This window comes from Tympanuchus pallidicinctus, unplaced genomic scaffold, assembly GCF_026119805.1.
Source record: "Tympanuchus pallidicinctus isolate F22 unplaced genomic scaffold, pur_lepc_1.0 scaffold8, whole genome shotgun sequence".
Lineage (NCBI taxonomy): Eukaryota > Metazoa > Chordata > Aves > Galliformes > Phasianidae > Tympanuchus > Tympanuchus pallidicinctus.
Window position 1 is genome coordinate 19,324,473 of NW_026294802.1, and position 14,236 is coordinate 19,338,708.

Below are 14,236 nucleotides of genomic sequence, written 5' to 3' on the forward strand. Positions count from 1 at the left end.
TATCTGTAATATTTGCTTAATAAAGCATTTCTCTCCTGCCACATCCACACTGCACAAGGTATATTTGAACACTCACACAATGTAAATGATAACCACTTAGCAGGAAAGATTGATACATAAGACATTTAATAACTTGCCTAACACTACATGTCTGCAGAGAGCTAACAGGCAAGTTCACTTCCTCCATTTATAGGTATTTCAAATTAAGACAAAATCCTCATTGGAAACACTTCAGGGCTGGCAAGGTAACATACAATCTGCACTTTGCCCCAGTGCAAAAAAAAAGAGGAGTCTGTTCTTTTCTGGTCTTACATAATGCAATAGAGTGACACACTTTGTGCCCTTTTTTTTATTTTCTTTACACAAAATGAACACTTCTGCCCAGTAAAACAAAATGAAATGAAAAAGGGCAGAAAGCAGATTTTGTTGGCCCACTGAATTCAAACCTCCCATTCACCCCATACAAATTAGACTGACAGCATCATAGCAGGGTAAGGAGAGATACTGCAACTTCCTGCAGTGTGAAAAGTGGACTCAAGTATATAAAGATGATGCGTATGTACTATATTAAATATGAATCTGATTTAGTAACTTTCATTTGGCACTGTACCAGCAGGAGCTCCAATTCTGCATTTGTCACGTGGGTTTAATTTCATCACGATGAGTCTTTCGTGGGCTTACATGCAGTGATAAAGCAAAGCAGTGTGCAGACAAGATTGCAGGACGAGGCCACAGCAGTGATGAGTGACATATGCCAAGCAGCATGCAGCTAAACAAATAGATACCAGCTATAACTTAAAACACCACCTAAGCAAACATTTCCACTCATTGGCATCAGTTACACAACAAAATATTAACAGCTGAGACCAGAGCTTTTGCCAATTAGTAAATGCCAGTCAGCACTGTTTAACATCACGGTATAATTTTGAAAGCTGTTGCAAATGCACTTAGCAGCACAGCAATGTTCCACATAAACTGCAAATACAAATATATGTATTTATATATATATATATATATATTTAAGGAAAATGTTCAAGTGAAGGTTTCTCCAGTCCTTTTATTATGCAGTGCCATAAACTACTCCAAAGACCAGTGAAAATATCCACTTCCAAGTAGGATGGTACTTAAGTACTTATGCAATTTCAAAGAATTTGATTCATATTTCTTTGAATCAAGGTCTTATCAGTTCTGTCAGCAGCTTGAAGTAGGCAGTCAGCACAACCCGAGAGCCATTCTCTTCATTCTAAAAGTCTAATTAGGAAATGTCATGATGATAGCTAGCATGTTAGCTAGCCTGACTGTTACTTTAATTAACTATAGCACAGGAAATGAACACATGAGATCAAAAAAGCAATGGGCAAATTATAGTTTTGTTAGAGTGGCCTGAAAGGCGAGGCTGGACAAAAAGAAGCTGATGTATACACAACCCTTGAAAATTCAACAGCAGTGCTTTAACTACAGCATTTAGGCTTGGTTAAATATAGAGATGCACAGTCTTAAAGTGCTCTTTGGTAGCTGATCTAAGAAGAGTTTCTTATGAAAACAATATGCAGAGACTGTGTAGTATTTTGTTATTTGATCCTTATCTTTCTAGCTTTTTCATTACTATACAGGGCTGACAACTGAAAGACTTGTAAATAGTTACCTCTGGAAAGAAAGTTCTAATAGCAAAGTGTTTGTAGTCAAGGAAAGGAACAGTTCCAAAACTATCCACCACATCTAATTCATCCATCTGCAGTTCAGCAAATCCTGTAAAAACACACCCCCCCCACCCAGAGAGTTAGTTTACTTCACACAAAATCATCTCTACAGTTAAAACGTGGACCCAAGACATGTTCCTTAAAGAACAGTTTTCAGTCAAGAGGATTTGCTTTTCTGAAGCAATTAGGGGGTGGAAAGTAGCTATTTGTTTTTAGTTTCACTTGTTGAAAGAAATTATTACATGCAATCCTATTAGTTTAGTGCTATCTGCTACTGAGGAGCAGACCAACATTAAAGAGGAACTCTGATGCACCACAAAAATAATTTAGCAGCATTAAATTAAAGTGATTATTACGTGAGCTTCTCCTTGACAGTTTCAGATCAGAAATCACTGATTACAGAATACACTGAAGCACTATAAATCTCTTTATACCTACCCTCGCGTATTTCTTTCCGAATCTCATACTCCAACAGTTCAAGCTGCTGACTCTGTTTACGAGTTAACTCTTTGGACTTGTATCTAGTAACTATGAATGCCACTAAAAGGGAAGGAAAACAGAATCTGAGTACAGAAATTTCAGAACAGACAACTCCATAAAGGTCATATTTTAATATTAAGAATTCAATGTAGTATGGAGATTAACATACAATTGCAATCTTTAGATGGATTAATGCTTCTACCATCATCAGTGTGGTAGTACTCATGAGCCCCAGTCATCTGGATCTAAAATCATATTTAATAAAAAACATTCCCTGTAATGACATCTTGGAATTCTGAATCCAACCTTATTTGAATGTACAGCACACTGCTACACACAGCCTGTGCAGTGAGGTACAGCATATAACGACCACTTCCACTACTAACGGCCTACTTAAGGTAGCACTGATTAAAAAGGAAAAGCAGTTTTGAAAAGGAAATCCACTTCTAGACTGTTAAATTCTCCAAACCTTATTTTGAGAGAGAAAAGGTGCCACATACGATCCATGTAAAGATAATGCACTTTTTAACAAGAAATCCAACCAAACAAAAGAAGAGGCAAACACCAAGCTTACTAATAAATCGAAATGTATCAAATACATAACCAGGTCAAGACATTTAGAAAACAGGAGTGACAAAAGGAGAAGGGGACAATTATGAAATGATGGTTCTTCCTCATTTTTATAATGACCTACAAATTCATAAATTATCCCAATGAGACTAAGCAGAAGCACCACAATGAATGTTTGAGGATGAACAGTTGGGTGGGGCTCATCCACCCCCAGGGAGGGGAGACTGTTGGAAAAGCCTGAGCATTTTGCCTTACATAAAAATACAGATCCTAAGGCTTGTCACACTCATGCTAGTGAATAATCACAGCAAAATGGTCAAAATGACTGCCTTATAACATGCTGTCATCTAGTGAGATGGGACTGCACCACCAGACCAGATTTAACTTTGCCTTGTCTTGTGCATATTTTTGTACAATTTTGATAAATTTCAGTTTATAATAAGCTCAAGGTTTCGCTCTTGTTTTGTATGTTTCAGTTTCTTTTTAAGCATTTCTTTGTGTACAGCAAATCAAAAACTGAAAACGTGTGATAGTACTTACCAATTATGACACCCACTACAATAGGTAGCAAAATAAGGACATATAAATATATGTATGATGATGTTGGTTTGACTTCAAGCTCAAAATTTCCTAATTTGACCTGAAGAAAAGCAATGGCTGTGTTAATAGAGGACAAGTATTTCAGCAATACTTACAGTGGCATTTCATATATATTAAAAAATTATTTGAAGCACATTTGAAGTGAGGAAGGCAATAGTTAAAAACATCTCTCTGCACACACCGTGTCTATCTGTTGAGCAGGAAAGCAAACTCCAGCTGATAATGAGGGAAGGAACATTTGCAATAGAGGCCCTGGCCCATTGTCCTCTTCCCCTTTTCTCTGCAGATGTTTCAACCTCTTACATAGGACTGCTGGGTGCTCCTGAAGGTCAGCTTCAGAACAAATACAGCATACAAAACATGTACAACACTGTCCACAGCCAATGGGCTTGCCAAAGGCAGGACAGACATTAGTTCTTAGGAATACACCAAAGTTCTGAAGCCTGTCAGACACTGAACTCAGGCACTGACCACTGCCGATGACGGCAGAAGAAATTTTGCAAAGAAGGAACTCCAAGAGGACTGTGAAAACACATAAATGAAGGGTAGCTAAGATTATAAACAGACTAGAAGTAAAAATACGCTTTGATACAGAAAAAGAATACCACCAAGTGCTGGGGATAGGACTGAGGCTCAGATAATTGAAAGGGAGAGTTGGGTTTAAATTATTTTGGGTTACAGCAGGGAAGGCAGAGATCTGGTGATTCAATTGCTGGCTTGTCACAGAAGGTGAGCAGCCAGCAGACTGCCAACTGGATGGTCACAGTGTTGCTATACCGACATGAGCAGGCAAAGAAAACCCACAGGGTTGAAAGGATGCAGCCTTCATACATTTCATGCGGGGGCTGAAAAGTACAGAAGAGAAAGCAGGCCTATTTCCTGCAGCAAATGTATTTTTTCCTTCATTGTTTACAAGTTTTCAAGATCTTATACAAGGTACTTTTAGTCTGAGCCTTCCTAAGATCCCATTTGCTTTTTCCACGGCTGGAATGTATTGGTAGCTAAACTTGATTAATGTATCTGCCTTTCTCCTCTTGTTATGTCTAACCAGAGTGCTCCTAAAGCAGACATTTCTGTTACTCATCTCTGCTTACTGAAAACTGAGGCAAAGCATTCATTTAATTTTCAGGTCACAGAGTATCTTTAATCTTCATCACAACCTTCCTAGTCTTTTCTTCTATTTATTTTGCTTGTGAATCAGATTAAATATGGAATACCTGAAATCATCTGACTTCTATTCCTATGTTCATTTCATTCTTCCTACATGGCATTTTGAAATTTCCTCTGCATCAGTAATGCCTCCAAGCTTTGCAGCATCAGCAAATGTTATTAGTGCCTACCTTATTTTTGTGCTCAAGTCACTAGTGATATTAAATAATATCTACATAAAAATTGACACTGCCCACAGTCAGCTCCCATACACAGCATTCAGTTGTTTTAATTTCTAGCATCTTCATAATGACCATGTTAAGTAGTTTACTGAATTACTTCCAGGTACATACAACTGTTGTTTGTTGTTGAGAAAATCACTCATCTTACCAAGTAAACAGATGCAGTACAATCTGCTTTTATTAAAAAGAAGTTGGAGATTATCCCACTTTCCATTTATTTCTAGAGAGCCCTTCATTCAAAACACAATGTAAAGCCTAAGACAGAGCGAGGATTAAATGAGCAAACTTTTGCTGAATTCTGTTCTATTTGCTTTTTAAATATTGGCTGTATATTTGGTGATCTCCAGTCATACAGTACTGTTTCTGTTTTTCTTGAATCTTTCCTACCAAGTCTATAATACCATGTGCCAGATCTTTCTCTGTGCTGTGATGGGAATGAGCCCACTCTTCCTGCCTTGAGCCCCCTTATCTGCCTGAATCTTGTTTCTGTCAATAGAATGGCATTTTCTTCTTTGCAAACTGATCGTCCTGTCTTTCAGCCCAAACTTGACGAGGCAAGAGAGACATCTATTCATAAACCATGACTATCTCATCTTTAGCACCTAGATTATCTTTTCTTCAAAGAGGATCTACTTTTTTACAGTTATTTATTTGCACAATTGAAAACAAAAAAACAACACATGATGATATCCTGTTTTCACATTTTTCTTGTTGTTGGAAAAAAAAAATAATTAAGCACCAGAAGTAAAATGTTACATGATTACTGCATTTGATTTGCCCTAGCAAGGTGGTGACCTTTCAGTGACAGTTATTCCTACGAAGCTTGCAGGGTGGCCATGTGATATTGCAAGGCAATGTGAATATTTAAATTCAACACCCATCTCAGAAAGGCTTTCCTATGCTGTAAGTGGCTCAGATGGCCAGAATCCACAGATGGGAGATCAGTTAACAGTGATATGAAATTGAGAATAGCTTCGTTAATCTTTACTATATGCCATATGCCTTGAAGTCAATACAGTTATTTCTGCTTTATACCAGTTTTACACCAGCGTACACTGCAAAAAAGTCCGCTATCATTTTTCTTCCTTAGCCATGGTGATAACTGCATTTAAAAAATAAATGTATCTTCATCACAGAGCAAATATCTTAAGATGTTACTTAGCCTTGGAATCCATGCTAATGTTCTCATATTTGGCCGGACTTTGTGCCACGTATTCATATTTTGGTCTCCTCGGTGCATGTTGAATTTTACCTCTTTTTTCATTCAGAAATGCTTTCTCTTGTAGTGATTACTATGCACTTGATCATTTAGTGATCAAGACACTTAACTAGTTTTAAAGGGGAAAAGTGAACAGGAGGACAGAATCCTTTCTTCTCAGTCACACTGCAGCAGATTACTTACAGATCCTGGCACTCCCAGTAATGCTTTATTATTAATTTCTGTGCTGCAGCCAGAGGTATGACAAGCTGCTACTCTCCTGGAGCTTAGAAGGAGGAAGCTCAGTTTGGGCTGCACAGACCACTTCTTATACTACGATGGCAACCAATCTGGAAAAGAACTCAGTACTGCTAGTGATACCTATGCTGGGGAGGCATGCTTAGATGCGAGGAATATAACCAGACAACCAAGTACCAGGAGAGGGGAGAATGCACCCAATTCCTCCCTCTAAAGGAATATTCATTACCAGAACGTGCTGGTACATTCTACAACATTTGTATAAACAGCCTATGTTAAACTGCATAAAGGAAAATTCTACTTACAAAAACTTTCACTGTGGAAAAGTCAATCTTTTCTGTTCCTTCCCTTTTGAATTTGCACAGTATGGTGCTACGGTCTGGCTTTTCAGTAATATTTTGGACACTGAAGTGTATCTTCACAGTCTGTGAACCATTCATATATGACAGATAAACTTCTACCTCAGTTTTAGAAATATTCAAGTTGTCATTTTCTTTCTAGAGGGAAAAAATTGAATATAATAAGCAGTCACTAAATATGGTAAGATGTAAAAGAAATTTCAATGACTGTTTTAAATAAGTAATTACAGTTTATTACTTTCAAACTTACTTACATATATTTTTAATTCCAGATCAGGATCCAGCTCAGTGTGCAGCTGATAGTTAATGAACACTGGGTCAGGGTGATAATGCAATTTGACACAAGGTACAAAGGCAGTTTCCACTTTAAATATCATATCAACAACTTTACCCTCCGTTGCATGGCTCAGACTTGGCGATAAGTAATGATACTCAGATTTGTTTTGAGGGTACTCCGAGATCTAGAAAGGCAATAGCAAAGCTGCAAGTCATTAAGTACTCAACAGTGTGTACAGTTACAAACAGAGGCAATCAAAATGATTTTAAAGCCTTCCTGACTTCACACAGATAACTGGCAAATGTCTTCTCTACGATCACGGCTGCATGCAGAGCACCTGAGAAAGTTTCTTTGTCGAGACTGTGTCTACCTTCAAGCATATTTGCCACACTCTCTGTGTGCTGTTTTAAGGCTGACTGAACACTGCAAAGGCAGCTATTTCCTGCAGTGAGATGGGAATAGTGATGACGAATTCTCCTTCCTTCCCCTCAATGCAGGTCCTATGAAACAGGCAGAATAAGCTTTTTGGCACCCTTGGGCGCTGCCTCTCTCCACTCCTGCACTTGCCAAAGTAGAGTTTGTTATAGACATCCATCCCATGGGCAACTCCACGGGGCAGTGCTACTGTTTTCTGGTCTTTGTGCTACAAATTCTGGGGGCAGCACCTCCTCACAGCCTTGGAAGAAGGCTTTCAACCCAACGTTATCTCGTCTCCTCCTGTTTACTGAGGCACTGGCACCATGTGGATGCCAGAGAGACATACAAGATCCCCTCCTTCAACTGAACCACATCTAGAGCTTGAGGGGACGCTCAAGAAAGGACAGTTTTGGAACAAGTCTCTGGAGCATAGAAAATGTCACATAGAAAATGTCACAGAGGATCATGCAGGGGAGTAGCTTATGTTTATCCATGATCCTGTACTCAGAATATATGCAACCATAATCCTACAAGTGGTCATGTTTATTTTAGGAGGATAACTGATGTGAAGTGTGTATAAGCATTTGAAAAATGCTGAGATCCTCCTAAAACCTTAGGAACAAAACCTAATCTCTTAATAGACCTCAATTCGGTATTGTAAAGAAGATTAAGACTTACGGTGAGGTTTGATCTCTGGTCATCTGAAATAATCACTTTGTCCACCACGTTCAAATTTCTACCAGTTGTAGTTATTTTGCGACCACCACTGTTAAAAAAAAAAAAAAGAAAAAAAAAAAAGGCAGGGGAAGGCAAGGTTAAAATTATCTCTTTTCCTACAAATAAACTCCCTATTAAAGGTTTAGCTGTGAATGCATTACTCATGCATTTTCCTTTGGTAGAAGCCTATAAAATAGAGTCAACATGCAGGACAAGATAATTTGAGCTATACAGCGTAATGCCATCTTTTCTTCATAATGTTATGATAAATGCTTTTGCACAAAACCAAATGACTTGAAAGCTTATGAACACATTCTCTTTTTCAAAAAAACTCTTCTTGTGTTTTCTTTTCTCACAGCCTAAGGACTAGACTGCAAGTTAATATTCTGTCTTGAGGAAAGTGCATCATGGTACTTCTCTATCCTGAAGCAGCTCTGTCTGTGCTTAATTCCTGTCTTCCTCAGGACAAACCAATGGTGCCAGGCACCTTGCAGGGAACATGCTTGTCGATGTTCAGACCATCTGTCTCATCACACACAATGGTGCTTGTATACAAGGGCTGGCTCATCATTTCTGCTGAACACAGTTGGAGTGGTTTAAGGTATTATTAATTTCCAGCTGTCTGTGCTGCACCTCACCTGGAGGCAAGGGCACGTGCCCTATAGCTGCTCAGCTGCTGCAGCTGCCAGCCCAATGCATTACCTCAAACCCACACTTGGCAGCGCTTGATGCCAAGATGTCAGCTTGAGAACATGAAAGCGGGTAAAATCCCTTCTGCCACTCTGCCGCATAGGCAGACGGACAGGTGGAAAGCTGTGCCTGAGAATGTCTCAAACCACCCTGCAAGTCTGACACCAGAGCTGGGAGCTTCTCGCAGAACGCAGCAGAGGCTTGAAAGGAGGAGCTCCTTTGGCTTTAAAGAACTCAGTCCTAAAGCAAGGCTGCACCTTCCATTTCCAGTGTTGAGTACTTTCCCTTCCAATTCACTGATACTTTATATTGTTTTGAAGATGAAGTGTATAGGAGCACCAAGAAATTCATCAGAGTTTGAAAGAAAGTTAACTGAAGTTTGAATTTGCATGTGCTAGCAAATTTTGGATTTAGCTTTAGCTGGAAGAGATGACTTCTAACTTCTACTGTGGAGACTTGAGACAGGCAGTTAGGAGTTTATGGAATCCCACAAGTCACAGAATCATCCATGCAGCTATTGTGACCCTATCTATACGTTAAATGTTAAATCAGTTCACTGACAGAAATTCATCCTCCACAATACATCACTGCAGTCATCCATGTTCATATTAGCTGCAGCCTGGCCAAGGAAGAATGCTCACGCATACTGGCTTAGTGGAACCACATTTTAATAAATACATAAAAAGCATAAAAAGACACACTTCACCTGATCCAGGAGGTATTTGGTGTGATTCCAAAACATGCTGGCAGTGAAACATAATGCAGGGTGACTGGTGGCGAACATTTTCTCCCGTCAGCCTGTATGCATACACTTTTGGCCTCTTTACGCATTGGTGGGAGAGCAAATGTCATTTGTGTATCATTTATCACATTTCTAACTTTAATGCTGCAGGAGAAAGAAAACAGTCACAGACGCTGAATCACAGATGCCATTATGTCACTCATTTGGTGTTACTACATGAAGCCTATAACCTAACGTAAAGGATGAAGAGAGGAAAGGAATGAATCTTTGAGCTGCCAGATGGAAGTGAAGAGAGAGAGCAGGGAGTGGAAAAGAGAAAGTAGGGCTTCTTTTGAATGAAGTTGCTATGTGTCACCATAATTATACAGTATGGTACAGATAATGGTCTTAAGGCCTTGGGACAAGGCTATGTAATGCAATGAGTGATTTTCCTGTTATTTTGTATGCTGTTCAAAAAAAATGGTTCAAAAACTAGTCAAGAATGAGAATCTTCAGATTACTCTTCTTTTTCACTCTTTTCTTGCTTCATTTTTTGTCTTTTGCTCTTCCCTCCCTTTCTCTCCTTTCTTTCTTCCTCTCTGCCATCCCTTCCTCTTTTTTCCCCTTTCTCTCCTTTCGTTCTCTTCTTTCCCCTTCTCTCTCCTCCCTCCCCACACTTGTCTTCCTTTTCTTTCTTCTCTCTCCCCTCTTTTTCTGTATCTCTGTTTTTCCCTTCCTCTCTTCTCTTTTGTTTTCCACTGTTCTCAGAAAATTCATGGTTGAAGTAAAAATTGAACAGTACCATATGAACACTTGCTCAAGTGCAAGCTATATAAAAACAGCTTGGTAATCGCAGGCAGCCATTGCAGCTGCTACTGAAAATGACTGATTGAGAATAAGATAGCCTAATTTCCTAGGGTTTTACACTGTGCAGTCATCAATAGAGAAAAGTACAAGTTGTTGCATGAGAGATTTCCTTCCCTGGCATCTTGTCTGTGCCTTCAAAAGCCAAAGCCTAGAATATGTGGGGAATAATCTGAAGCAGAGGAGAGCTAAACAAAAGCTGAGGTTTTTGGTCTTCCTGTGACCTAATTTCTTGTTGCCTGCTGCAAGAAACAAATGGCCACACATACAGACATGCCCTAAACAATGTTGAGAAAAATTCCCACCTACCCACCCCACATCTTGTACTGTACCCAAACACCACACTCATTTCCATCCTTTGGGAATACGATGTGGAAGATTAACTAAAGGAGTGCAGAGCATCCCCCTTTGCTGAGGAGAGGTCCAGGACAGCTGTTCACACAATAGTGCAACTAGGGAAAAATTGGGTTTGGAGTGTAAACAAACAATTTACACTATGCAAAATAAACAGCAGTACTTTTCAGAGCTGTGCTAACTCACATTTCTTGTTTACAGCCACTGCTTCCTGTCAGTATCAGTTTTATGCCTGATGCATGTGTAAAGTTTTCTCCTTTGACTGTTATTTCACTTTTGCCCAACGTAGAAATCCACAAAGGCTCAATGGAATGAATGTTGATATGCTATTAGAAAACAAAGCAAAACAAAATCTGTTTATAAAAAGGCTAGGCAGTTAGACAGCAGCAAAAACAACCACCGCTCAGAAATGTGGGTTTGATGGCACTGAGATGCATTTTTCTTATTAATTTCAGATCTTGTTACGTTTGATCCTGGGAAGTATTGTCAATCACAACTTCTTTACAAGCCAACTATTTTTACCTACATAATTTATACTTCAATTTATCTCATAAGAAATCTGCCAAAAGGAATCACAATCTGACATGCTGGAAGGTATGTATCATGAAAACCCAGTTTGAAATGATACATTTTGCATGATTCTTGAAGAACTACGAAACAACATGAGACAAAAACCACAGTGCTGTCACTATAAGAGATTGGAGAAACAAATGAAGGTACTTCTCATGACCTGAAAAAGGAAAGCAGAGTCAAATCCCAGAATGAAAAGTCAAGAAATAGCCCAGAATGAGCTTTACTACCTGAAGCACAACTGCAGAAATCTTTTGGTATTCCATTTTGATGCAAAGAAGCTCACAAATCTATCTCCATGCATTTAAGAATAACCCTAGTTTGTGGTGATGCTGTCAGTCTTATGTAAGTGTGCCTAGTTTTAAACTTTTCTATGTGTTTTTCTTTATGTATCTTTACATTTAGTTACTCTAATTTACTAACAGCACCAAGAAAGAGATTTTTTTTCTAGCATATTTGCTATGGAAATGATGTGATTGACAGCATCTCATGTTTACTCAGATTTGATGCTTCCCTATTTCAATAATCAGTGTCAGGTTCCTCTCTGTGCATCTTTCAGACATCAAAAGAAAACAGTAAACATTCAAAAAAAACCAAAAAACAATGGGAAAATACACATGTGAAACCACAAAATGTTTGAAACCTCCTCAGGGAAATGATTTCTGGGTTGGTTTTAGATTGCCTGCACAACCAGTTTCAATTCAGTTTTTAGAGTTTTCTGATTATCCTGATTTCTGTTAAGTCTGCCTGTGGATGTATTCTTGAATAAGTTTAGCCCAACACTGAGAAGAGAGCTAGTGCAGAACCTCTTAGGAAAGCTAAGAATGTTGTTGCCACAGCAGTTTTCTCCTCACTGATCTTTTTGTGTACACAGATTGGCAGCAAGACTTCAGGCTTATTTTCTGAGGGGATGATGTGGGTCCCAACTCCAGTTCTCTGCAAAAAAAGCCACTGCCTGCTTCAGAGAGTGCATTTTCCCCACACACTACCATCAGACGCCTAAGCAATGCAGAACAAATGTGAGACCTGTCACAGCTGACTAAAAGCCACAGGTTGTGCCTTAAGGAAAGAGCAATGGAGGGCAAAGGCCAGGGCCAAAGGGCTTGCAAAAGCAAGGAATTTGTTAATGAATTTCCTTTGCTCCAAGGTGACTTCTGGTAGGAATAATGGAGGAAGGCAAAGGAAATGGCTGACAAACTGCTGAAGGGGAAAGTCCACTCCCACCCTGACCTGGGGATCAGATTAACCCTTGGTAAGTGAGGAAGATGAATGAGGCAGAAATTTGAGATCCTGAAGCCCTCGAAACAGCAGTGCCTTACTGCAGCTACATCCTGCCCTGTCCCTCTGTTTGTGCCCCGGTGTCTCACACACAGTCACAAGCCAAACACTACATAAAAGAGGCCAAAACTGCTTAGGGCTCCCGAGGCAAACAGCAGGATCATACAGTATCACAGAAGCACACGGAGACCTGCACAGCTACATTAAGACAGCAAGCAGCAGGCAGAAACACAGAGTGCCCAGGGGTGCTGGCAGAAAATGAGGCCTCTTCGAACTGCAGCTCGCATCCACTGGGTGTATAAGCAAAGAAAGATGGTGCAGTTGTTGTGAAGAGTGCTTTGCTTGCCTTCTTCCCTCTTTTTAAGCTAAGTGGAAACCAGGGTGAGAAGAAGCTTCACCCCAGCTAAGCCTTTACCAGAGTGCTGTGACGTGGGCCTCCTCACTGCATCCTGCCATGCTTGATGGCATCAGGCACATAGAGGCAGCTCTGGGGCCAGCTTGCCTCCATCACTGGAGAGCCAGTCTTCAGACATGCCTGGGGCAATCTGCAGCACTTTCCTCAGCAGCAAAGAAGCTGAAAGCGGGAAAGGCAAGGCTTTCTCGCAGGCCAGCTAGCTTGGCAGTCCTTATTTCCTCAGAGCAAGGGATCCGCTGCCCCTCAGTTCCTGCACACACAGCCCTTGCTTAGCTAGAAGAGGCTCCTGCAAGTATGAGGAAAGGAAACAGCAGAGGCAGAAAGTCATTTATAAAAGCCAGAAGTTGTGAGGCACACTGATGCCATGGTGATGAAAGAGAGGCACAAAGAAAGGGTGCAGCAGGTCCTCAGGTGATGTAAATCAGCATCACCCTGTCAGCTCCAATAGAGCTCTGAACTTGGAGACCTCGCCCTGGCCCGGACAGCACGGCGCTTCCCTGGGGCTGTGTAAACAGTGACAGCCACATCCTCAGAGCTGCGGTTAGTGCGGCTGCAGGTCACAGTGAGATGCTTGGCAATGGCCTGGTTTAATCAGCCTCTGCCTCCCCGGGGAGCTCATGCCTGTCCCTGCATTCCTTCAACAGAGCTGGCATAGGACTTCGAGGCCACACAGAGACATGGATCATGCAGCCGACCCAGCTGAAAAACAATCTGCTGAAAGAAAACATTGATTTCCAGCCAAATCAGTTCCCCTGTCAAATGCACGTGCACAATCACTCCTGCTGTTGTTGTGGTGCAAGGGGAGGAGGGCGCAGGCATGGAAACCAGCAGCTGGAAACAGGAGGAGGGCTGGAGCTCCCATCACCAAAATAAATGTATTAATGCAAATGCTGTGCTGGGGTTGTGGGAAGACACAAATCCTCTTTCTTGACCCTCCAATATGTTCTTCTTAAAGCCCCAGTAGTCAAAGGAAAACAGGATTTCAAATGCAATTTCAAGCCCTCTGAAAGGATCAATCATGTCTAAATAAACATCTGTCTTGGGGCTGCCTGTAGTGCTTTCACAGCCTTGTCCATCACTGTCTTTTCCAGATAAGACATGTGAAAGAAAGCCATCTCCCAAAGAAGTCCAACTATTTACCAATGTCAAATTAATGCTCTTGGAAGCAGAGCAAAGAATTTCCTCTGTTCTTTCACCAGCAATAATGCTTTGTATGCACACCAAATCCAGAATATTAATGTTCAGAAGCACAAGTATTGAAATCACCCTCTTCTCTGTGGAAAATAAAACAAATTTTGTGATATTGTTTAAGGCCTCAGCTGAATGGCCGGATTTAGGAGGTAATTCCTGTCTTCACAGGTAAAAGTTTGTATAGTT

General features: G+C 40.4%; 1 protein-coding gene across 1 annotated transcript in view; it reads right to left on the reverse strand.

The window, feature by feature from the left end:
• PLXNC1 (plexin C1) overlaps positions 1-14,236 on the reverse strand; it is a 68,252-nt gene that overhangs the window by 27,076 nt on the left and 26,940 nt on the right. Inside the window, exons 10-17 of the mRNA XM_052667362.1 lie at positions 10,783-10,922; positions 9,364-9,543; positions 7,929-8,016; positions 6,811-7,017; positions 6,503-6,694; positions 3,291-3,390; positions 2,139-2,240; positions 1,646-1,749 (exon numbers count right to left, since the gene is read on the reverse strand). Of these exons, the coding sequence (XP_052523322.1) occupies positions 1,646-1,749; positions 2,139-2,240; positions 3,291-3,390; positions 6,503-6,694; positions 6,811-7,017; positions 7,929-8,016; positions 9,364-9,543; positions 10,783-10,922 (1,113 nt within the window). The remainder of the gene's footprint in view (positions 1-1,645; positions 1,750-2,138; positions 2,241-3,290; positions 3,391-6,502; positions 6,695-6,810; positions 7,018-7,928; positions 8,017-9,363; positions 9,544-10,782; positions 10,923-14,236) is intronic.